The sequence below is a fragment of the Nasonia vitripennis genome (assembly GCF_009193385.2).
Source record: "Nasonia vitripennis strain AsymCx chromosome 5 unlocalized genomic scaffold, Nvit_psr_1.1 chr5_random0008, whole genome shotgun sequence".
Taxonomy (NCBI): domain Eukaryota; kingdom Metazoa; phylum Arthropoda; class Insecta; order Hymenoptera; family Pteromalidae; genus Nasonia; species Nasonia vitripennis.
Genome location: NW_022279659.1, coordinates 203,095 through 230,436, shown reverse-complemented (window position 1 = coordinate 230,436; position 27,342 = coordinate 203,095). Strand labels below are relative to the sequence as shown.

General features: G+C 40.6%; 1 protein-coding gene across 1 annotated transcript in view; it reads left to right on the top strand.

The window, feature by feature from the left end:
* The window catches only part of white (protein), a gene marked incomplete at its 3' end in the record, with an annotated part of 414,981 nt that overhangs the window by 207,574 nt on the left and 180,065 nt on the right, over window positions 1–27,342 (top strand). The window contains 1 exon segment of the mRNA NM_001191034.1: window positions 22,549–22,882. Within this exon segment, the coding sequence (NP_001177963.1) occupies window positions 22,549–22,882 (334 nt within the window).

Sequence of the window (27,342 nt, the reverse complement as noted above, 5' to 3'; positions counted from 1 at the left end):
CGAGAACAAGAAGTGTTTGCATGATATTAGTTTGTTTTAGTTTTGTATCGTTTATGCTTGTGTTAGACAAATTCATTGGCCTCGGTTGATTATAGTATACTACGATACGTGTGACTTAAATGGCCCATTATTGCGCGACGTGTAGTTAGCGCCCGAGCGAAGCGGGGGCGCTATACACGTCGCGCAATGATGGGCCATTTATGCCACGAGTATCTTATACTATTTTATACCACAAGTGACATAAATCCGCCATCCAAACACGAATTTCATCAAAACATTTGGTCAATATATAAAAACAAAAGCGTACTTTTCTCTCGATGAAGGTTTTTTGAACAATTTTTGTCCTAGTGAATGTTTCATGACTTTTCTGCGCAAAGAATCTGCGCATGCGCTAGTATGGAGCTTTTTTTCCCGGCCAGAAAGTTGCGATGCGGACAAGTCATCAACTACTTGGTGACATCCCATATAACCACGTGGAAAGTGGCGCCATATTGACGCCATTGTACACAGAGCGAAAAGCCTGACACTATCTTTGTACAGTTTTTGAATGTTCACAACGCGCGAAGTAGTGCATGGTAATAAGAAATCTTACAACACTTAAAAATTAAACGAATAAGCTATTTGTTCGGTGTATTTTTCTTCGAAGCTTCATAGTCGAAAATTTCGATATAAGCGATTCACAAAGTGAGTTGAGTGATAATGAGTGTAATGACATGATTCCAGAAGAACTGAGAGAAATTGCTAAAGATATAGCTCTAACTTTGTTGCTTGATAAATCGAAAAGATTTTATACAGCTGCATACAACGCGTTTGAAAATGGCATAATGAAAAAAATCGAATTCATTTGATGAAATCGTTTTATTAGCATATTTCTCTCATCTTTCGTCTAAGTATGCACCACCAAGTTTATGGACGACATATTCGATGTTAAAATCATCTCCACCTGATAATGAATATCTGTTAGAAAAGGTAAATAAAAATTAATTATTATTCGCAAATTTTATTAATTATTTAATAACTGACATATTTTTATAATTATTATTCAGGTAGTAATCATTTTTGGTATATCTGGTGCTTTGCGGTGTAATAAATTCACTAAAATCGCTATCAATGATGTACAAAAGTTGAGCGATGACGTACTTTTAGTTAAAATTAATCAAACAAAAAATTATGTCCCAAAGTCTTTTACCATAACTGTCAGCTTGTTTCATCCTTGTTGGAAGTATATAAAATGTAGACCAGAAGGCTGTCAAATGAATAGATTCTTTATACGGTATCAAAGAGGACAATGCATTAATCAGGCTGTTGGCAAAAATAAAATTGCATCGATACCAGGGAATATAGCCCTGTTCTTAAATCTGCCCAATTCAAATAGCTTTACAGGTCATAGTTTATGAACAACCTTAGCGACTCTTCTTGTTGATGCTGGAGCAGATATGACAACTTTACAAAGGCACGGAGGATGAAAGCCGAGCACAGTGGCTTATGGCTACATTAAAAACTCTCTGAATAAGAAGAAAAAAATAAGTCACCAAATTACTTCTGGAATTACTCCTAAATCTACTCAGAAAATAAATGAAGTGCCAACATCTGTAGTTGCGTTGGAGGAAAATGTTCAGCCGGATAGAAGTAGCACCATACCTACAACAACAAAAAACATAAATCAGCATTAAGTGTTCTTGGATCAATTAAAAATCAAAATGTTCTCATATCTAGTGATTCCATTTATGATAGTTCAACAAGAAATGTTATTTGTGAAGTAAAATCAGAAAAAACACATTCTACCAGTCTATTATAATACAGATATTGGCCTGTATTATCAAGGCGTAACTAATGAGAAGCCAGCTTTCATCTCCAAACAGAGCAATGTTTTTATTAATGGATCTGGCAACACATTAATATTTAATTATTGTAGTTTCCAGGACAAAGATATACAGAAAGAAAATAAAAAATAGCTGTGTTCGTATATATGTGTATGTTATAAAATATCAGTCGAATACTGGAGAGACGCTAGTGCATGCATAGGTAAATGTCATGTCGTGCGATTTTATCAATATTTTAAAAAATTTTTAAACTTTAATTTTCAAAACATAAATGCGTACGTGACGCTCGTCCAGAGCAAATTCGAAAATGCGGGCCTGAAGAGAGAAAGCGAGAGATAGATAGCCCTATCGTAAACCTCTTCAGCTGCGCGCATCGACGAGAAGCATCAGCGGATGCACTACAATAGCGATAGTAGAGTTTTTCTGCGCATTATTCGGTACGAGAAAGTTTTCGGCGCGACGGACCGAGCGTAATTTTATGACTGCGTTTTAAGACAGCCTACGAGGCTCGGACCTTTTTTTTTATTGCAGCGACAGTTTTGGGAAATAAGCACGCTTGCAGCTATGTACAGATCCCGAAATTTTCCGCTGTTTTTCAAAATACGAATATTTATTTTTGTCAAATTGGAAATATTTATTTAGAATTATTTTTCATCAGGCTGTTGTATAAACTATGTAATTTTCGAATTGCATACGTTCGCTTTTAGCAACAGTTTTAGTGGGATAATTCTACATAAAAGTATATAAATGCATAGTTTGTTTGCAGCTTGTATTATAGTTATAATTTTACAAACTGATTTATTCATTAAGTATTTGGCACTAAACTGTATACTTTTTTATTCATACAGTTCGCTTCTTATGCATAATTTATGAATGAATCAAGTGTCTATTCATTTATTTTAATTTTATTATATATTTTTACCAGCTGTAATAGTTTTCTTTATTGTAATTTCCCTCATTGTCGTATCGATTTCCGCTTATTTGAGTCGTTCGGCTGAGATTAATAGCTTCCTTATTGTTTGGTAGATCTGGGGTCTCCCCCTGTTTGACCTGGTTTATTCAGGATCGACGCCCTTTCATCTGCCGTCGCGCGTATTAGTGGCTTGGCTATTTTATCGTGCTCTGCGCTGCCGACTGTTGCTGGTTTGTTGGTCTCCGTTATGCCTGCCGTGGAACAGTTCCATTTACCGTGGTGAAGTACTCCTTTGGATGAGCATGGTATTCGCGTGAGTATTGACCGGCCAGTTTAGATCATAGTAGGCTGACGTGACACTCCCCCTCCTGATTGTTTTTCAGCGTAGGACGCTGAATTATAAATTTTGCTAAATCGGGATAAGGTTTTTTTTTGTTTAAGGATAGAGAGCGGGAAGGCGGTAAGTTTATATATTGTAAAAATTGTCGTTCGCCGCGTTTTTGGATTTTTTTTTTGTTTTGTTTACAATGAGTGATTCTCGAGTCGCAGTAGCCTGGATTTCGGAGTCCGAGGTCCGTTCGGTTTTTTGATGGTAGTCCCACGTGGTTGGTCCCATCGCCGCAGGGTCTCTCCCCTTCCGATTTTTAGTGGTTGTGGTGGGCGTACCTCCTTGTTTTCCTTCTTGACAGTGGCGTTTTCCTCTAATTGGTTCTTTTTGCGGGGGTGAATCCCTTCCTTTGGGTCTATTCGGAAAATTCGTCCCCTGTGTCCCTTTAAAAAAAGTCCGTACTGCTCGTTCCGTACTCAGTTTCTTGCCTTCTGCTGCCTCGTGAATTTCTTCGTCTGCTCGCGATGTTTTCCGCGGTAATTCTCTGTGTTGGTGTCTTTCCGCTGGTGGTTCCGTGAGGGCCGTGGTCTCCTCTCTGGCTCCGATTTTCGACCCCGTGGTGCGGGTCTTTAGTCGGCATCGTCCTGAGTAGGTCCCTATGAAGCCTGCAGGTTGGGTAAGTTTCGTTTTTTTTGTTTACGTTTTCCCCACGTGTGTTGTTACCAGGCTTGATCTTAAATTCCTGTTCTGTGTTCCTTGTAGACCGACCGTCAGACCCCGGTTGCATCGCCGCCTTCTCCAGCGTCGGACTTTGGGGACTTCCCGGAGGAAGAGTCACCTTTATTCACCTTGTAATTACGCGATGTTGGATTGTGTCAGCTCGTAGTGTCTTGATTGAATATGTTGTCTAGTTACTTTAGTCCAGACGCGTCGCGTTTTCCGAGTTCCTATCTACAAAACAAATTCCTATCTCACCGTCGGTGCGTGTTATCATGTAGTGATCTATATTTTCTTCGACTTCTTCTTTGATTTCGACTGTCCCATCCAACTCATTTTCCCCTGTGAGCGCTTTTCCCGAGAAGGGTTCTTTCGTAAGTTCATCTATAGTGATCGTGTAATTTCTACTTTCTCCGTAGTATTGGGGGTTTAGGGTCAGTGACCGCACTACCTGCGTCTCAGCCGAGACAATTGTACGGCGCGTACCTGGTCGGTTGCCTGCGCCCGCTGTTCAGCTAATAGCTTTCCGTACTCGTTTACTCTCTTTTCCCGTAATCGATTGGGTTCTTGCACTGCTGTGCTGTTTATCTTATCTATCGTTCTTTCGGAGATTGACTCCCACCTGACTCCGATGTGCGTGGCTAAAACCTTTTCTTTCACTCTGCCCACTTTTGTGAATTTTCGTCGTCTATTTTTGATCGCCTGATCTAAATGGCATCGATCAAACCCGATGATTTTTTGCAATATCCACACCAGATGGGCGGGATTTCGTTCCGGAGTTCATCCACTGTCCGAGTGATGTGAAGTAAAGCTAAATTTCGTAATTCGAATGCCGTTTCCGAATAGCACCGTTCGCAGAGAAAATTTAATTCGTATTGGTAGCTAACACGTTCGTAATTTCTTATTAGTTCGGATTCAGTTTTACGAAACCGATCACGAAATGTGAGGCGGTCGGCCTCCTGATTGCTGCCTGCCCGGTATAAATCTTGTGACATTTTTCGCACTCGCGCGCTGGCGTTAACTCAAGCAGTGTCGCCTCACAAATGTTGCAAGAAGTCGGTAAAGAGATTTTTGAGAGTATATGTGTGTCTAGAAATCGGACGTAATCGCCCCGAGTATCCTGTACAAGCTGATAGTAACAGAGTTGACAATATCGTTTTTTGTGATCGTTAGCGTAGTATCCGTGTACTCCCGCTCTAGTTTGGAATGAGTACCAGCCTTCCAATATGTTACGGACCGAGCAATGGTCCATTGGTTCTTGAAAGTTCTACGCTTAGTTTGCTATTCTAAACAAAGGTCATCATAGTTTTCTTAATTTGTTTAATATCTTCCAGGCGGCGCGCGATCTGTTGTGCGTATCTTCTCGCGTGTGTTAAGTCTTTATAAACCGCGAGATCACAAATATACTTCTTAACTTCACCTCGGATTCCTTTCAAGAACGAATAAATTGCCAATCTTTCCCTATCTCCGGGTGAATCGGTGATTTCGAATACTTCAGTCTTTGCTAGATTGCCTTTACTATTGTAGGCTAGGAGGAGTTCCGCTACTCGTGCTCCGTATTCGTTCGCCGACTCACCGCGTCTTTGTGCTGACCACGTAATTTCTTTTCTAACTTCGATTAATTGATTTACTAATGTTTTCTTTGCTTTGTCATCAAGTGCGTACATACTACAATAAGCGTATCGTACAGTTATAACAGAGTTGTTGAGGCGATAATTTTTGTTTGATTAGACTTCCGTTTCGAATGAGCGTTTGAAGTTCTTTCGCGGCGGGAATACTCCGTTAGCATTTGGTAACACCGGGTATAATTGGTTCGCTACCGCTTGATACCGCAATGGTTGCTCTCCCCCCTCGGTTAAAATCGCTGGGGAAGCGATGCCGACGTCCTTCGTAGGAGGTGGGGCTTGTGTTTGGTATTCGTTCGGCTGCTGCTGAGGGTCCGGGTCCTTTTCCCCCTCCTTGCCTTGCTCGTTTGATTTCTCCTTTCGCGATCCCAAATGCAACAATAATTGCGTTACCGAGTTCCAGAAACTTCCTAAAATGTAAATTGAGAATCCGTATACAGAGTGTAGAGCATAACCGTGAATTATTGTGTCAGCCACGAATTTAACGAGTCTCGCTATCATAAACAAGCCAATTATCCCCGCCTCCCCAAACTCGACTGTCCTTTAGGGATACACCCGGTCCGATAAATGATGTTCCTATTATTATTCGTTTTTTTTTTTTGGTGGGCAATTGCCCTTTTCTTTATTTATTTTTTGTCACATACATCGATTTTCCGTCTTCCTTGGGCGAGCGAAACGGTACGAGCGTTCTCGAGTCGAGGAGTCTCGTCTCCGCTTTTCTTGATGTCGGTTTACATATTTTTACTAACTATATTCTTATATGAGTATTAATAGTTCTAGAGTTATAATCTTTGTTTGGCTTATTTTATATCTCAAGCGAGTAAGCGGCGCGCGAAGTGGATGAGTGCGGTTGTTATTTTGTTTATCTTTGCCCGTCTCCTAGTCGCTCGATTTACACAAATTCTTAAGTATAGTTTTAGCCTAATATGTCTTAAAACGTATATTCATCTTGATTTATCCTAAAGCTTTCCTTGCACATATAATCGAATAGTTCGTACTTCTACATAGTTTTAGTCTTAATTCCTAGAAAGTTAGAAGAATCTTTGTCATGTAAATTTTACAACCTAAGTTATTTGTAGATGAATTAATTTACGTCAGCTAGTTTTATTCTGTACCCAAGATCTCTATAACTAGTTTTTTTTGTCAGCATTAATAAAAAAATTAACTTTGCAATCAAAATCTTTTTGTTTCTTTTCATTTATTCTTTTCATTTACTCATTGACTATATGGTCGCACACGTGATTAAATATGTTTTGTTTTGGTTAAATATATATATGCATAGTTAGAGAGTAGCTCCCTGCCTATGCTGAGATTAGTTATAAGTTTGTTCACATAAGGATTATATAATTTCACACATGAATATAATGTCTACACTTGATTATAGGTTTTATTTATTTGATATGATATGCATTTTCAAATGCTTACTTTCTTTGCGGGTAGTCGCGTATTGATGTTTAGACTCTAGTTGGTTACATTCTCTCTACCTGCCGACTCGTGGTTCTTTGCTCTTGCTTGTTTATCCCGACTCTGTTCTCTCCTCGATTAATGCCGACAATACGTTTTCTCGTATTTGCACGGCTGGTACCCTTGGTACGTCATAAACTTTTTTCGGCCCGTGCGTGGGATCCGTGGAATTCGCACCTGATTGTCGGGTCTAATCCCCTCATCGGCACGTAAGTTGCCTCCGGTTCGGTTTCTCTCTCACGCCCCCTCAGGCTTCGGATCCCTACGAAGATGAAGAGACTCATCATAGTCCCGATTATGCCGATCACTACCGCCATAATGGTGATGGCCATACTCCCTGCGACCCCCGTCGTGCCGGTGCGTACTACTTGTGGGATCGCCTCCGGTCGTTTGTCGGCCCATAGGGTGCTTGCCGCTGTGAGATGTACATGCGGGATGAAGATTTCACGTTCGTCATGATCGGATCCCCCATAAAAAATGCTGTTCGCAATTTCTAAGTGGCAAGTTTCGGGTATTTTTACCTCTCCGGTTCCCTCTAAGGTGACGCTCTGTTTTTCTTCGCGGCACATCCCGGTTCCGTTCACTCTCCCGGCTGTTTAAAAGATCCAGCGTGCGGGGTTTTGTGTTTTGATTAGATAGAACTCGGGTCCGTGTATCAAGGTCCGTTTGCACAAACTGTGGGCCCTGTACGATTCTGAATCTGCTTTCAAATTACTCTCGCAGTCCATGCCTCTCTTTATTTCTCGGTTGGCCTTGCATATCCGAACGCGGTGTACTTTCAAACATTCCCTCATTTCTTCCTTACTCATAAAGAAGTGCTCGTTGTTATCTGGATTTATTACGAGATATTCACCTTTCGGGACAATTTTCATCGCGGTGTGCCGGGGTAGTTCGAGTGGGTCGAAAACAGGGATCGACACGAGCTCGTAGGTCTTGTATACCTGCTCGGTCACTAGTGGAATTTTTACCTGGATTATTAGCTGGATTTGTAGTAGGTACATTTCTACCGTGCCGTATTCGCGTATTGTCCCTTGGTTTATTGACTCGAACGGCGTTGCCAGCGCTTGTCCGTCTTTTCGTTGGAGTCGGGCCAACGCGTTTCTCATCGTTCTCGTTGATAGCCCATATTCCTTAATCTGCATGACGATGATCAATTTATTTGTTAGTTCTAAGTTTTCGTTGAGAACTTGGATGGTTTCGTCGATGGAGGGCTCCTCCTCGATTTCTACTGCGTTTGCCTCGTCCTCCTCATTCAAGCCCAGTCGAGTCATCAGAGCGTTCCTCTTGAGTGCTAGATTACTTATCTTTTCGTTTAGGTCATTCTCTATGACTACCTTGTGATAGGCAGGTTGAAACAATTCTTCTTTCTTATTTCGCCGCATATCCTCGAGTAGTATCAAGTTATTAATCCCTGCACCTTCCAATAGCTCGTGGTCCTTGCCCCCGTGTTTGTGCGTGCGGATATCATACGGTCCTTTTATTGCTTCGAACGTAACTGCCATTTTATTCAGTTGTAATATTTTGTCCTGTAGTAGATACATCTGATTTATTAAGACTCCGTTCGATGCATTTCGATAGTCCTCGGTCTGCGTCAAAAATACCACTGCGCGCTGGAACAAGCCTGCGCTGTCGAAGACGGGGGTTGTGTCGATCCCGGTGGCGATTATCCATTCTCCCGAGGTGAGGCGTATATCGTCGTTTCGTTGATACATAAGTCCGGGGTTGTTTTTGGTCCTGGATACTTTGATGCCGATTTCCGCCATTACTGTCCCTAGGATCAGGAGAAGTCCGGTCCCCACGTATGCGTTCCCCTTCATCTGTAATGCGAGGTTCACATTTATTTCACCTAGTAATTTATTTCATCTAGTAATAGAACTACTTGGAGAACTCGCGAAAATAAGACAAAAAAAGGGAGAAAAAGTTGTTACCTACTCTAACAGAATCCGAATTTTGGACGTAAACATAAAAGCGGCAGCAAATATGGAAAGAAAGGCGATGCCGAGTTTTAACGCTGAACTGAGTTGAAAATTAATATATTATTTCAAGAAAGGACTTGATTGGCCAATAAGCACGAGGCTTGGCGAATTTAATGACGTTAACGATCAATAATCCATGGAATAGAGATAGAGCGTGACTTCGCATGCTATAAAGAAAATCAAGATCAAAAGAATAGTACGGCTCAAGTTTGCGTAGTAAACCCTCAAGCTATTGAAAAATGCCAAATCTGCAATAATAAGAACCATACTGCACAAAAATGCTGGTACAGAAACCAGATGCCGATTAACGAAACTATAAGATCACCAATCCGGTCGCAAACGAACCCGAGGGAGGGGCCAAACAATAGCACAGCGCAGAATGCAAGGCAGACGCCATGGCGAAGCCAACCCCCGCTGCGATCTATGCCCCAAAGCCAAGGGGAGCAATACGTTCACAGACAAAGGGTAACTTTTGCAAACGAAAACGCGCGCGCGGAGAACAAACCCACATGCAATTATTGTAAAAAGAGGGCCATTTCATAACAGAATGTAGCAAAAGGGAATACAACAACAAAATGCGCGAAACGCAGGGAAACGAAGCGGGTCAGTCGTATCAGGGTGCGGGACGAACGACCGAAAGCAGGCCGCGCCCGGCGCAGGGGTTCAATCGCCGCGAGCAACAATAAGCATCCGCAAAGTAAAACTCAGCTTGTGCATGAAGTCACCTTCAATCAAATTAATAAACCCGCTAAACGGCAAAGAGATCGTGTTAATACTAGACTCAGGAGCTTATCTCTTTTCGTTACCCCAAAATTATGTTTCCAGACAGTTCTATAGACACTAGAAGTGTTGAATATTACTAGTTGTGCGTAATTATTCTAGTGAGACTGTCTGTAAAACATTTTCCGTGCAATACGAGGTGAATTCGTACGGTACGATGTAGTTTTATAATTAGTTTAATATGTTAGTACTACTAGCATAAATATAAGTTTAAGTTCAAATTATAATTTAATTTTTTTATTAAAATCGTACAATGTTCATGCTTATATGCGAATCTGCGAAAGAAAAGCTTTGATTCTGCCAAAGATATGCTAAATACTACTGTAACTGCTACGGGTATGCTAAACTTGAGGTTGGTCAGACTTCCGACACTGCCGATCTATGGGGGCCGCGTCGGCTCCTCGTTGACGTCTATTGCCTCCTTCTCATCAAACTTCAGACGTTCTGTCGCCAACTCGTTCCCGGGCTCTCGTTGTCTAACGGGCCGTTTTAGGCTTGATGTTCTTGAGCGTCAAGTGTCGTTTGCTGATCGTCGGAGCTTTGGCAGTCGTCGTTGCGGTGCTCGCCAATTGTGGCGAACTCTGCTGCACTAATATGTGGAAGCTGATTTAATTCGGGGGGGGGGGGGGGGGCGTAATCGAGGTGGCGTCGCAGCTCGCTTATGTCGAGATAGAAACCGCTGTAACAGAAGAAGAAGGAAGACCTTAACGTTCATTGTCGACTCATTCCAAAGAAACAAGCGTATTATGTCTTGGAGAGAGCATAAAGTTGCCGTTAAAGAGGCTGAAGTACGAGTCGAACAATCATAGACGTGGAGGGGACGGGGTCGTCGTCGAGCTCGAGCGGTGAGAGCTCGTGAAGTTGAAGACGTGCATATAGATTTTCCGTGGATTACGGTGTCGATATCACTCGACTCTGTTGTAGCAGTCCTGCATGTCCTAAAGTAATCACTGATTGGGGAACTGGAAACTGGGCCGTTATCCAGTTTCCAGTCCACCGATATGAACCAAGAGTCACAAGATGTTCGCTGATGTAGAGCATGCTGTTGTTTACTCTCTGGATTCACACGTCGTGTTTGTGATGATCCACGCGAGTGCTTGCGCTAACTCTTGGCAGGTGTTCGGCGCCTGAATATTAGACACATTAATTTTGTCAAGCGGTACACTGGCGGAAGCGCGAAGGTTCTTTAATAAACGCACAATTATGCACAATCACGCACAATAGACAGATTCGCGAGAGTTTGTGGGCACCAAGCAGCTTCAAACTACCACTGTTTTAGGCTGTGTTTAATGTTTACACAAGGCCAGATGTACTCTGCTGCATCGTGTGCCTCTGGCCTCTCAAACAAACACTGATGCACGTTCGTAAATAATCCAAAAAAAAACGAGATAAAGACAACTAGACAACTTCTAGCCTGAAAAATCTGGTCCTCTTCCTCGGAATCTTTGTATAGATAGATGCTTACTCCGTTCAGCTCTCTGCAACTGCGATTCGTTTCGTAAAAGGCAACGACACTTAGCGGACATCTCTCTCATTCTTTTACCATTACAGTTACACATAAATAATATGTTTTGGAGACATTCGCGGCATAGTATAGCATATTGCACTGCTTGCTCAAGATTATGTAATGCCTTATGTAACCTATTATGTCATGACATATTCTTGTATTGTTGTAGTTCACAAGATGAGAATCGCATGCCCAGAATTTTAAGAATTCATTGCAAATTAATTTTTGGTCATAATTATTTTGATAGTAGAGAAATTTTTGAAGCAAAATATTATGATCATTAAAGAGTTCTCACTAAAAGCTTTAACATACATTACTCAAACATAAGCATTGAAGACTTATCAGACAAGAAATCATTGGAGCCAATCGAACGTATAGTAGGGTTGCGCTGCTCCCCGACCGCACAGTGTATAAGAAACTTATATTTGCCATCAGGGTGCTACCGCGCACCTTGTTTGTTGATGTGATCGGAAATCTACATAATATTAAAATTTATTATTTTGGAAAACGATGTTTTCTGTAAACATCCCTATATTTCGTGAACATATTCTGCAAAAATTAACTTTCTTACAACGATGTAATGTAATCTTTGCATATAAACGCCTAGATTCATCTCGGAAATGGTAATTATTGACTAATTTGTTTTCGCAAACATTAACAATAAACATTAGCAAAGTAGCGTACGTACGTATGTACAAACATACTTTTCTTATATTTAAAAAAGAAAAAGTTAATTTTTTGTCTATACACTTATAGTACTAGTTTAGATGTATAAAAATGCTAAATAGAAATTTCCGGATACATACGGTTTTTTTTTATACATTTGGGGTTATATCCGATGCTTTTTCTTGTAGACGATATCCCGTCAATTAGAGAGTCATCCTGGCATCTAGAAATCGTATACAAGAAGTTACAATTTTTTTGGGTACATTTTATTTACATACGATGCTCTTTCTTGTAGACTGAAGATTTCTTGTAGAAAACTGGGCACTGGTCAATCGCTCCAGGATATGCTGACTGCGACATAAGAACACGATATAAAAAAGCAGAGGTAACAGTTCTTTAATAAGTAAGATTACGATTATTCTGTTTTTTCACCAGCTCATACGCTATTGTTTCCACGCAATCAGCCAAGGACTACAACGTTTTCCTCTTGATCTTGCGCAGCTTAGAAACAAGTTCGAGGCGGGATGCGACTGTGTCAACGATCTCACCGATTTCGGGGACAAGAAGAACCACTCGGACCCGAGGAAGATGGACTAGACAAAATCACACCGACATAATGAACTGCGATATGAAGAACGAGACCAATAGTGTGATCTGGGGCTCCTTTGTATAAGCTTATCTGTAACTTTATGAGTTCTGACCGCTCAAGATTGACGCCGACCCCATCGATTGCAAAGACGACCTCTACGGCTGATGCTGGTTGTTGGATTCGCACCAGAGCCTTTCTAAGCGGTAACTATATACTCTTCTTCCAAGACCTCATATGTTTGTTCCTCCAGAATAAGACAAAAATGAACGACAAAATCTACCTTTTTCTGTTACAGCTCTTTCAACCTTGACATAAGTAGCTGCCACGACAACTCGGTCTGACGAGCATTTCGTGTGCATCACCTGCCCAACCGCATCACGGATGTGCACTGGAGACATCCCTGGGCATGCATAATTTGCGGACCCACCTCGTGTGGCAAGACTGTGTTTGTCAACAATTTTCTCGAATACATCGCACAGATGAACGATACACAATTTGAGCGCATATTACTCTACTGTACAGAATGGCAGCCTGCTTATGAGGAATTTGCTGGTGGTAGTATTGAATTTCACGAGGGATTGCCAAAGCCGGAGGACTAGAGTGGAGATCCCGAACGCCCGAAACTCTTGATTCTCGACGATCCGATGCGCGAGTCGTCCAGTGCGAGTGTAGTTAATCTATTTGTCAAGGTAGTCATCATTGTAATTTGAGCATTTTCTTTTTCTCGCAAAATTTCATTCGTCGGGGTCAGCGAGAAATATCGTTAAACTCGAATTACATAGTTATTTTTAAGAACCCTCGCGATCGCTTGCAGATACAGCATCTGGCCCGACAGCTTCATCCCGAGGAAAAGAAATTTTTGCAAGAAGCCTATAGCCATGCTGTCTCTCGACCATTTCATTATCTACTGTTGGACTTGAAGCAGAGGATACACCGGAAAATTGCCGGTATCGCACGTGCATAGTTCCGTTCGATCAGCATTAGTATGTGTATGTGCCGCGCAAACAGATTAAAAGCAACTCCGTCACCGAAAATGTGCCAGTCGTTTGTGTGTGATAAATCGACCAACATCGACAGTAGCAGCAGCAGCAGCAACAGTAACAGTAGCACCATCACAGCCAACATCAGGTCAGCAGTAGCAGCAGCGTCATCACTATCCCATTAGACCGTATCTGGATATATTGGAAGTGCTGTGCTGTCATCTTGACACGATGCAACGCACAGATCTGCTATGTCAAGCCTGCTCCAAACTTGAGATAAGCCTGGTTGAGTGTGTACTGAATATTCTGCGTGGAAACATACCACTGAGCAGACGTTATAAGAGCAAGTTACGTAAACACGCACCATTACTGCGCAAAATCATAGCTCCGGGACAGACGATAAAGATTCGCAAGAGACTTTTAATTAAAGCTCAAAGCCTTGTCTCGGTAATAGTGAAACCTGTTTTATTAGCATGGAGCAATTAACTTGGTTTGATTACGGTAGATAGCGTGCGTGCAAGAGGTGTTAATATTGTAGACTGGGTGAACGAAGCTGTGAGACGTAGCAAAAGGCCACTTTCTCGTTAGTTTTGATCAGTTTGTTTGCGTACTTCGTAAGGCACACGTACCTCTGGAATTTATAGGGAATAACAAACTTCACCTTGCTGTAGCGACTACTGTAGGAGAAGAATCTGACAGTAGCGGCAATAATAATTCTCTAGTTACTGCTTCTGACACGTTATTATTATCTGTACCGGGACGACAACAACAACAACAACTAGCACCTAGTGGAAGCACTAGTGACGAGGATGACGACGACGACGAGGAAAAGGAGGAGGACTACGACGGAGAGAAAACACTCGATCCGAATAATTTGATATTTTTGAAGTATCGCAAAGGCAATAAAAAGAGAAAACGAGGTGGCAGCAGTCGTGTAGCAGTCGACACCACGGTAGATACTTCAATAAGATTTGTAGCACTTCCTGCTAAAAAACAAGTAGTACTAAAAGAACCCAAGCTCGGCCATATAAGATGGCAGCACCACAAAGAGTAAACACAGAGTAATATAGTGTGCTGGACACGCTAATCAATCGAATGCCTTTCGAGATGCATATACCGGAATACCAGTTTCTTAGGCCGGGTACTCATCTTGAGGAGAGAATAGCACGCGGTGAGACCAGCAGAAACCCTCTGGATGGAGCCTGTCTCGACCACGATATCGCATATTCGCACAATAATGGCTGTAGTGCTGGCAGTAATGGAGGTTGTGGCGGTGGTTGGGGGCATACTGAAGCCGATCGTCGACTGGCTGAGCGTGTTTTTTCACGTATGTTATCTGAGTCGTCAGGTAGTAAGGAGAAAAGCGTCGCTTTATTAACTGTTTTGTGTATGGTCGGTAAAATCACTTCTGATAGGGTTTATCCACGATTCAGACAGGCTATAAAACGTAAAAGAAGAAAGAGGTCGAGATTAGTTGGTAGAAGACAGTTAACGAATGGAGAGCAAAGCTTGAAAAACGGTACTATTGCTTGCCAGCTTCATCAGCATACTCTGGTGGAGAGAGAATTGTGCGAGCCACGCGCAAAAAATTTCGCTTGAACGCGGTGAGAGAGTGGCTAGAGAGTCAGGATGCGCACACAATGCATAAAATGGTGCGATATCGTTTTCCTCGTCGCTCTTACCAGGTTTTCAGTCCATACGAGTTGTGGGAGTCTGATGTAGTTGACCTTCGCTCTCTTAAAACGTATAATGATCAATTCAGCTACTTACTGATGATCATTGATGTGCTTACAAAGTACGCGTGGGTTAAGCCGCTTCGTGATAAAACGGCTAAAAGTGTGGTCAGTGGTCTGGAGCAGATTTTACAGCTAAACGATGGCAGGCAGCGTATATACTTTCAAACGGACAAGGGCAAGGAATTCGTTGGACGTGAAATGCAGGATTTGTTGAAAACAAGAAACATTATTTACCGTACTATGCGAGACCCCGACGTTAAGGTAGCAGTCGCCGAGCATTTTATCAGAACTCTTAAAGAGCGAATATGGCACTACTTGACACATCTCAATACAAGACGCTACATTGACGTGCTGGACGGTATTGTACAGTCATACAATTATTCGTGGCATAGCGCAATAAAAATGATGCTATCTAGCGTGAGTATGTATAATGCAGCTAAGGCTCGTTAAAATTCAGCACGGCGCTACTGTGTGAAACGACAATTTCGCTATACCCATAAATATAATGTCCAAGACTTGGTTCGAGTTAGTCGTGCTTGGACAGTCTTTCGAAAAGCATACGAAGGTGGCTGGACTCTGGAATTATTTAGGATTATAAAAGTCGATACGAGAAGACAGTCACCCGTCTACACACTCGAGGATCTGGAGGGTGAAAAAATTGAAGGCTATTTTTACGAACAGCAGCTGAGTAGAGTGCGCAAAGATTTGTCTGGCGACGTTTTACATATCGACTAGGTATTACGCAGTAGGGCCAAAGGAAAGAGGAAGGAGTACTTTGTGAGTTGGAAGGGGTAACCTGAAAAATTGAATTCTCAGGTGTCTGCTAAAGATGTCGTAAATCTTCAAAACAATGAAGATGATGATGATAGATGAATTTTACATGGTTTTGTCCAGTAGTAGAAGTAAATATGTTTACCCAGAGAACACTGCCGATCGCTTGACCACACAACTCTCCCAAAATTTCTGTCTCCTCGGCAATTGGTGCGTCGATCTCACCGAAATTCAAATACCTCTTACCTTTCAACACATACCAATGAAGGAGAAAAGAGAGAAGGGCGTCTGTGTAACGAGAAAATCCACACGCGCTTCTTACACTAACAATAAGTTACGCAATGATGATGATGGTGATGACGATGATGATGATTATCGGGAGACTTTTAGTCAAATAAAATCATCCTTTATACTCTTTTAAGCGAGATAAAGAAGTGCGCTGGTTGTACTTACTCATTCTCTCTATCTAAAAAGTTGTGTGAAATATTAGGCTTTAAAAATGGTGAATTATTATCTTGTGATAGTGAAAAAGACTAGTAGTAGAAAAGCTACATTTTCGGTAATCGACCGGCAAATCTTGCAAATGGTATGGCAAGCGTGCTGATGGTTTATAGCAGTATTTGTCAGCCTTACGTGACAGGTGATGTTTGTTCACGACTGCTCCGTGCTGTGGCTCTTCAGTTACATGATTATACTTACAATAGAACGCAATTCAGAACTTTACCCCACCAATGTATTTGCCCTTGCTGTCCTCGACATTCAGTCAATCGAGATATATATATATATATATATATATATATATATATATATATATATATATATAAGAGGCAAGCATGCACATCCTGATCCATTTGACTACGGTGTGTTGACGGTAACACTTCATTTCTAAATAAAATGACTATAGTATTTTTCTTGCCCACCAAATTGGCTGTAATGACGGTGGTGGGGATACTTACGTTACAATTGATCGTAGGCGTTATCAGACTGACGCGGGCATTGGCAGTTATTTAAAAGGTTTATTTTGCAATGTTTTACCTCTTGTGAGGCGTGGCGCTGAGTCTGTCGATAAAGAGGCTGCTCGTGCTAGTGCAAAGATCGTGGATGATGTGGTGAACGAAAACAGGCCTTTTAGAGAAGTGTTAAGTAAGCGCGTGCACGAAACTGGGGATAATCTCAAACACAAAGCTAAACAAATAATAAATAAAATCATGGCATCGGATGAACAGGAAAGGGAAGAGGTGGGGGGTGGTAAGAAAAAGAAAGTTAAATATAAGAAAACACAAATGATACAAAAAGTGCAGTCAGACTCTGGTCGTGGAGCTGGTAGGAGCGCGACAACCACGCAGAAAAAGAAGAAGAGAAAGAAATCTATAACTAAAGCAGCATCGTTAGCAGTAGCTAAAGATATCTTTGCCAACTAAAGGGCTTTCTTTTTGAACGGTATATTTACTCACCATACCGGCTAGAAAAAAAACATGGCGTTTCTATAAACTGACTCTTGTGACTCGTTGCAGTCGGAGTTATCACTCTTCGAATTGCCGCCAACACAGACGGTAATTGAGAGTTCTCATTGGGTGCAGTATAAACCAATCTTGTTACTCACTGATCAAGCACCAATAGAATTTACTATCCCTGGCAACTGTGAATATCTAGATTTAGCGCATACAATGCTAAGTCCACGTGTAAATACACCAAAGAAGCCATTAGAGAAGGATGCGCCAGTACTAGTCGTCGGACCTGTGAATAATTTCATGCATTTGCTGTTTAATCAGATGAATGTATTTTTCAATCAAAAACGAGTATCACCACCAAATAACGCCTACGCATACAGATCGTGCATTGAAACGTTATTTAATTACGGACCAGCGGCAAAAACTCACACTTAAGCAGCGTCTTGTGGTATAATGAAACGGATGGTAAAATGGATAACACTGATGCCGGTAATGCAGGTTTCTTCAGACGACAAGTAGTTATGACAAATAATAAAATTGATTCGGGTACGAGGGTACATTTTTCAAATGCCGGTAATTCGATAACACGCGATGCAAACCCAAATGGCTACTGTCTTTTTGCATTCGATTTGACGTCCGATTTATCGGCCAACAATGACACCCATTGGAATTTTATTAGAAGAGGAAGTGTGAGAATTCCATCAAACGCTGCGCACTTCAGTACACCTGTGCGCTCAACAACACCTGCAAATTGAAACTCTGGCTAAATTCACATTCACTAAATGCACTATAACTACAACAGCAGAGCGTCCTTTTCCACCGCCATACTATCTTTGCAAGAATGAACTCTATGAATATTTTCCAGGTGTTGCGAAAAATGATGAAAATGTTTTAACGATTCTATAATAGCGAGGAGTTCACGTCGAGTGACGCAATAATTTCTCTCCGGTTTAGAAAGGACTCTACTATAATAGCCTACGTTCGATTCCATCTTGCTTCTGAGAAAGAACCGACCCAATTCTATGATCAAAAGCATAAGTATCTAAAATAAATTCAGAAGAAAGAGAAGGAAAAATGAGAGCTCATGCGGTGGGGGTTTATCCGGCGGATCAAATTTCAATGACATGGGTAAAACCATGTGGCTTTGTGTTTAATACACAGAGTCATAAGAGACGTGGTATGCACTGGGTGGTGACATATGTATCCAAAAATGATATATGTATCCAGAAATTGTAAGAAGATCAGATGAAACCACATTTGATTACAAAGCAGCTTTTCTAATGCTTGTGGAAAATATTGTATCATGTTCTTATATTATATTGTTTTGATCGGGTTCGGGTAATAAAAATAACAACACGTTATTTATAGAAAATCACTCTTGAACTCGGAATCTTTATTCGAACTTAAACACAACTGTTCTCAACAGCTGACAGAACCAGACTGAAAATAAACAATAACATCCGCGACGTCGTTGATCTCGTTGCTAAGGTCGATTCTTGGTGTTCGAATCGCGCAACGTTCTGGCTCGGTCACAACAATATGATTAATGATATGGGTATGCAGCAATTTCTCAAAAATTTTTCATCAGATTTGATAAAAAATGATCATATTGCCGAAGAATTCGTTACTAAGTTGTTATATAATATTGTAAAATTTTTAAACATGAAACGATAAAGTAAGGATATTTAGCTTGCACAGCTTCCGAAAAGTGCGACCCTACAGATTTTCATTGGATCCCCTCTACAGCACCAGTGATTCTATTGGTTATCCACTTGTTGCGAGACTGTTCCTCATTGGTCTCGCCTCCCACCGAATGTAGTGGTTTTTGAATAAAAGGCGTGGTAACAGCACAGAGAGCATAGTTCTTTTTCACAAGTCTAAAGTAGAAGTTCTCTCTCGGTGACAAGAAACAGTATAAGAAGAAACAGATGGCTGGACCACCAAGTATCGCTGTCATGAAATTCTACCCATAATATTCGGCTTGAAAAACTCTTATGAAAAAATTATTCACATTGGGCTGGAAAATACCTGAGACGGGTGACTTCAATCCGGTTGTTTGACTAAGAAATAACGAATTTTACGAACTATGCTTCTTGCTTGCCTCCGTCCTGCTACAGTTTCGAAAGCAGTTTGACAAAATCGACCACTACTTCCAGGCGTACAGCGAGAAGGATATGCTGGATAGAAACGGTCACGACTAATCTCGGTCCTGTAGTAATTAAATTTATGTAAGAATACAAAATCTATTTATTTTACAATCTGAAAAGTCGCGAACATTTAATAATCTGCGTCGTGATTCTGACAACAGATTAAATAGAAAGATTTTAAATTTTTATAATAATTCTCAATTATGATAGTTCAGGTCCGGGATACCAGGTAGTGGAGGTCTATCGCAATAAAGAGATTTTTGTTCTTATAACAAAAATAAATATATTCAAATAAATAAATAATAGAATATTGCGTATATCTTGCATACATTCTAAGAATCACAAAAATTAAATGGGTAAATCCGTTTTGACTTTTACAAAGTCTAGGACTGATACGCTTTATGATGCGATATCGTGCCTGACTCGAAATTTTTATAAGTGTAGAAATATTTGAAAATATTCTAAGTCTTTTACCTGCTCAAGGCATAAGTTGCTCAAGAGCAGGGACTAGGCGCTTTAGTTGCGCTGGCGCTTAAGCGCTTCGGCTAGTGAGCTCATACTGGCCGTGCGGGTCCTTTTATAGGCCTCGGAGCGAGCGGGGATCGTGCCGTCGAAAATACTTTCACATTCACACTTTCACACAGACATTCACACCTATGTACAAAACCCATTCATACAAACAATTTATAATATGCGCGCGCTACGCCGCTTCTCCTTCTCTTGCGCCGCTGCGCTCGCCGCTTCTATATACATATATACATGGTGTGTTGCGCGCTCTCCCTCTTCTTTCGGTGTTGCTGCTACCGCCGCTTGCTGGCTCGTGGCGCTGCTGAAGTTGCGCTGTCAGCTGTAGCGCGAGCTTATCCTAGTTGAAAATGGGGGAGTGCGATAGCCGCGTAAAATTTAAAAATATATTCAATAAATTTTAGTTTTTATTCTGTATAGTTTTTTGCGGAGCTTGTACGGGGCGTTACAGGATCAACGAATTACTTTTTCCGGATTTTACATCACATTTATGATCAGCTACTCCGATCGAGCATTTAAATTACTGGAGGACGATGAGACGACAATACGCAAAGACTCTGGCGAGTCTAGGACGAAAAAAGTTCGTAACCCTTTACTTTAAAAGTCTTGTCTAAAATAATAGATCATAGAATTTAATACTTATTAAAAGTTAAAGAGGCTATAATAATTATTGTGAAAGAGCTGGGTGACTATAGCAAAGACAAATTAGTAAATAGCGAAAATGCACAGTACACATATTTCACTACTTACAATGTTGAATGTGCAATAAGAGATTTTGACGAGACGCTTGTAGATACGAAAGATCAATTATTAAAAGATGAAAATATATATTTAGCTTTAGCAAATATTTGTATCATCATATACGAGTTTGTTAATTTACATTTATATAACCTAGTCGCATACTTAAATACAACTATATATAAGGATACATAACTATAATCGTATTTAGTTTAAGAGTTTTGAATAAATATAATGGTTAAACATATATAAATATTTCGACTTACTTACCTGTGTAGTTTATTCAACACTACCTATCCCCAGTCATCCTTCACACTCGTTATAGTTAGAAGCTAGATTTTAAGTTTAACCATAAGTGTATTAAAAACCACACACATACACACACAAACACGCGCGTGTGCGTGCTTACACACACGAACCCAACATTTGATAATTGATTTTACAGTGTAGTCGTGACCCAGTAGTAAAATGCCTGTCTCGAACTCCGAGTTGAATGAAGGTTCAAGCCCGGGTCTCGCTACATTTTTTTTTCTTTTTTTTACCCCAAAAACATCTCTTAAAATTAAGATACTGTTAAGGAGTGTGGGTCCTTTATTCGCAATGGAAAAGGTAATATGCTGAGTACCCGTAAAAGAGGGCAGTGGTTATGGTAGTGGTGGTGGTGGAAGCACCCCCCACACCATACATCAGTCGTTCGTGGATTGTCGGGGTGATGTTGAGGTGATCGTCGAGCGATGGAGTGACTTACTTGTTAAACACTTTAACAAATAAGTTACTCCATCGCTCTCCAAAGAGCCTTACAAACCCAAGACACTTTGGATAGGCAGAGAAGAGTTCTCTCCAAAGTGTCTCGAAAAATCAGAGGCACTTTGGATAGAAAGAAAAGGGGAAGAGATTCTTTCCAAAGTGTTTCGAAAAATCAGAGGTACTTTGGATTGAAAGAGGGAGAGTGAGGGGACTCTCTCCAAAGTACAAATGGCACCATGGGGAGTAAACAATCTTGACCTTGACCTTCACCTCTCACTAGCTCGGGGTGGGGGGTCAAGGTCGGTTTTGTTCACTTTCTCCATGGTGCCTGGGTACTACTTATATCTCAATAATTTTTTGATAAATACAACTTTTCACATCAGTTTTCCGATGAAGGCGGCATTGATCGCTGAAACGTTGAGAAAAGAAAAGAGAATGTTATAATTTTTGTTCTCCATTTCACTACACCACCTGCCTCGGGAAGATCGGCATAGCCCAATTAATATTTTGATCACTACCAAGGGATATCATCAGATAAAGGAAAACATATGTTCTCTATAAATAATTTTTTGTAACACGCGAACGATTTTCACGTTTTTCGTACCTATTAATAGGGACTAAAGTGACTTTTTTTGCCCGCTTATTGAAAATGCTCAAATCTTATAATCTCGCGTGAAATTCAATAAGTGTAGTTTGAAAGCCGAAAAGCAGTACATGCGTTACAAAAAATATGGTGTGCACCAAGGGCTAAGCGGGCTTTTTGGCCTCGCGTGGTTGTAGTTCTCGTCTGCGGCTCGTAAATGCCCTTGCCTTCGTCTCGGGCTAACTCGCCTTGACCCGTACTGTAAATTCCACACTTGGCCTAAAAAAGACCACTTTACGCCCTTGGTACACAATGTACTATGTTTTTTACCTGGCATACTTGGTCAACATAATACTATTTTTTGTTTGCTCCTTCGTGTTTTTATGTAGCTATTGGATGATTTAAAAACAATTGTCATATAATCAAATCAAATAATTATCTGAAAAAATTATGAATTTTACGACAAAATACTTATTTTTTAGGTTAGGAGCTTCATGTCCAAATAATTACAATCCAGCTGATTTTTACATACAATTATTAGCAGTAGTGCCAGGAAGAGAGTATGCTTGTCGTCATGCTATACATAAAGTTTGCGATCAATTTGAATGCAGTAATCTAGGGAAAAAAATTTCCAACAAAGTACAAAATATTATTGATTTTGTTGAGGAGAATCATTACAGAAATAAGAATATGCAAATCAAAAACTTAACTTATAAGGCGAGTTGGCTTGAACAATTTAAAGCAGTTTTATGGAGGTCTTGGCTATCTGTTATCAAAGAGCCAATTCTAATAAAAGTACGGCTACTTCAAACTATTGTAAGTTATTTACTAGAAAATTATTTTAAGACATATTCATACGTAACAAAAAATACCCATCTTAAAACTTGCCAATATTACCTGATACGGATTTATTGCATCAGAAGTTTCTTATATTTTTGTATATTAGAATATATGTGAGTGTATATATATTATATGGATTGTAACAGGTCTCGATTATAGGGACTCGCTGTCGCCGTTCTCGGTAGGCGCACACCACACACTCAGTGGTAGCAGGAGTTGGCTTGGGAGTCTTCTTCTCGCGATCTCACACACTCTCACTCTCTCGCACGCTGTCGGTCGTCGCTCAATGTAGTCAGTCTCATACACGAGAGCTGACGCGTTCGCTTTTCTGGCCGGAAGCTATGTGTGCATAGGTCATTTGAAGTAAAAAGAGTTCATTACAAGAGAAAAAAGGAGTAAAGAAAGACATCGAGAGTTACTAAGCTAGTGGAAAAAAAGCAAAATAAGAAAAAAATATAAACGAAAGCAACTTTTCTCTGTACACAAGGAAGATATTATGTGATTACATAAGATTTTTTACAATTTTTCGGTATCTTTTTCCATTTTTGGAAAGTTTTGATATGACATTTTAATCGGTTTAAACTGTTTTTTCTCAGTTTGACCTTGAATTGACCTTGACCCTTACGTGATGGGGCCAAACTGATTCCGGATTCAGATTCAGCGACCGAAAAAACATAAATGTATGGCATTTTTACTTCTTTTAATCATTTCTTCTCAGCTTGACCTTGAACTGACCTTGAACCTGACGAGATGGGGCCAAACTGATTCCGGATTTGGATTCAGCGACCAAAAAAACATAAATACATGGCATTTTAATTTTTTTAAACCTTTTCTTCTTAATTTGACCTCCAACTGACCTTGACCCTGACGTGATGGGGCCTAACTGACCTTATATTCGAATTCAGCGACCCGAAAAACATAAAGATAGATAGGTCTGATTTCTCGCGCAGACAACTTTTTTTATTTTGTGTGCCGGTGTTATCATTGAAAAATTATTCATTTTATCTCACCGTTAAATTATAAAGCGACGGGTTTATCAAGTATATTTATAGTAGTGTAGAATACCGCCAGTAAATTAACAATGACATTAGAAAACAATGAAATTATAAATCGTATTAAAGAATAATTTGATAAATTTATTTCGAATACGTAGTTGCCATTTAACTATTTGATATCATATATTTTTTACCATACCGTATATTTATCTGCGTATATTTCAGCATTGCGTCCCATGAAAGACCCGGTGTAGTGTAATAGTGAGCTGGATCTAAATTGTACTCATGCACGCAATTACTCCTAAAGTTCTTAAAGACTTCAGCTAAAAGTATAACGTCAGTCTTGAGATACAGATCAGAGTATTGCCCGAGAGTCTGTATGTTGAAATCCTGCCATACTTTATCGGGGTGCTCATAGTCTTCATCGGTGATGTGAGCATCGTAAAGACTGCTGAAAAAATCATCCTTCGTCGGAAGATTCACATCGTCGAGTTTAGCGAGCGAGGAAACGTAGTCATAGGAAAAGACACCTTTTCTTTTCAGCAATCCAATCTGTTCGGGAGAGAATCCATCTTCGGCAAAAACTCGTTCTAGTGTGCCAATTTCTGTCAAGTATGACGATAACTTATCCAACGATGCCGGCATAAGTCAGAACGAGTCGATGAAGCGTAAATTTATATTTGTGCCTTCTACAAACTTTGTGAAAGATATACAGGGTGAGTCATTTTAATCTTTAATCTCAATTATCTCGTTGGCAAAGCATGCCAGCGAAAAAAGTTTCGGGTAAAAGTTTTAGGATTTTTCCCTGGCTATCTGATGATGACCTTGACAATGTCATTGAGCATGACCTTCAAGGTCATTTGAAGGTCAAGTCGATTTTTTCTAATAGAAACCCCTACTTTTGGCACCAGAAATGGAAAGAACGGTAAATTTTACGTTCGAACATGTGATTTTGGAAACAAATCATCTTTTGTGCGGAAATTACCTTTGACATCAGCCGAACCCAGGATGCACCATCGAGGAGATTGTCAAAAGGATTTAGCATCCCATTTTTTGTTTTATTTTTTTTGTATTTTTTTTTATTTGTTTTTTTTTTTGTTTTTTCCCTTTTTGTTATTTTTTTGGTATTTTTATGGAATGTTAACTGGAGTTAACCATTGATTAATTGTTCGAAGTTTCCGCCGTTTTGTTGGATGCAAAGATCAAGTCGAGCTCTGAATTGTCTTATGGTTCTAAGTAGAACATCTCGAGGGATTGCTGCACAAGCTGTACGAATGCGTTCGATCATATTATCTCGCGTTGTTGGCCGTTGAGCATAAACAACATTCTTAAGATATTCCCATAAGTAAAAATCGGGAGGGGTTAAATCAGGTGAACGAGGGGGCCAGGCAACTGGGCCACCTCGCCCAATCCACCTGCCATTGTAGCGGGTGTTTAAATAATCACGAACAATGCGTGCATAATGTGGTGGTGCTCCATCTAATTGGATCCACATTCTTAGCCTTGTGGCTAGGTCTACATTTTCTAGTAATTCAGATAAAATGTCTCGAAGTAATCTCAAAAAGTTTACCCCATTCACGTTCTCTTCAAAGAAATAAGGACCAATCAAATAGCCATTGATGATTCCACACCAGACCATAACACTCCAGCGGTGTTGATTGTCTATGGGCCTGAACCAATGAGGATTTTCATCTGACCAATAATGGCAATTATGTCTATTCAATTCTCCAGTGTTTCTGAATGTTGATTCATCTGAAAAAAGAACGTGCCTGAAAAAGTCTTGATCTTGTTGAATCATTCGTATTGCCCATCGACAAAAACATACTTGCAAAATCATATCATTTGGAGTTAACTGTTGTGTTAATGTTATGTGATAAGGATGATATCTTCTCGCTCTCAATATTCGGGATGCTGTTGATTGAGGTATATCTATTTCTCTTTCTATTTGTCGAGTACTAATGTGAGGATCAAGATGAATAATCGCTAGAATGTTAATAACACGAGGATCGTTTTCGTCGTATTCATGATGACGGCGTTGACGAACAAAAGCTCCATTTCGAGCTCTCTGAGTTAAGGTTTGAATAGTAACATTACTTGGGTGTCTCCTATTGGGATAGCGTTCAGCATAAAGTCTGGCAGCTGCTGCATAATTATTTCGACTTTCTCCCAAAATCATGATCATATCAACGATTTCGTTGGGACCATAATCAGCCATGATCAAAATCAAAATAATTTGTTACAGACCAGTAAACAGGGAAACAGATTTTTTTCAATAATAATTATCGATTTACAAGAAGTAAAAAACACGATTAAGCTTTTCTGCACTAATTTGCTATCTACATAACTGTTAAGAGTAGTTCACTCTCAAAAATTGACACTAATACAAAATAATGGAATGACTTAACTACATCGAGAATTTTGAAAATTGACCCTAATACAAAATAATGTAATGACTTTGAAAATTTTTGAAAACTGAAAAAATTACGAAAATTTTAGAAAATATTGAAAATTTCTGGAAATATTGAAAATTTTTTCATTTTTGAACGCATGTCACTCTCTTTTCATTTATGGGGCTAAAAGTAGGGGTTTCCATTTCAAAAAATCAACTTGACCTTGAAATGCCCTTGATACATTGCAGCAGGGGAACAACATTGATTGTGCGAACAATTTAGGGATAGTGTACACGTGTAGCCGAGCAGGCTACACGTCGCAATGCCCCCCCCCCCAAACCAAAGTTCCCACGGAATTTTGGTTTATTCCGCGTGGAAAGCTTCTCCTCTCTGGATCGGATGCCACTGGAACTTTCTCCTGGACTGAGGTCACCGGTCTCACAGCTCCGCCCTGAAAACGTTTCGCCGCGAAGACTAAGCCCCATCTACGAGCTTCCATCTCCAGTTCTACGACACCGGAGGCGGGACGAACTGACGCTAAAACAGGACTATTGAATGGCCGTAGCCAACGCGACTCCGAAAAGATTCCTCTCGCACGGGTATCTCGGCGCTGATCTCGCCCCGGAACTCCTTGGGTCCTCGAAATTCTGAAAATAAATTTGGACAACTCACGACTCGAGATGGTTGAGCTGGCGCTATTAATTGGCATACGACACACGATTTGGGGCGTCAATGATTCCTGCATGGGAGACGGAAATCATTACTCCTTGGGTAGACTCTTGTTTACTCTTTATTAAGAAGGGAAAGAAAAACAAAAAAGAGGGTCCTAGGCGTTACCCAGGTGAGACCGGAGCAACGCCAGGACCTCCAGCGGAGCCGTGGAGAGACGTGGAGCGCCTCCATCCAGACGCTGGGCAGCGGTCGATTATAGGGGCCGGCGTTCCTCTCGTCCCTAGGTGGCCGCATGCGGTTGGAATGGCGGTAGGTAGGGTCCTGACCGGCCATTACCTCCTCATACGACGGCAGAAGCGACTTGGCAGCGCTCTACATC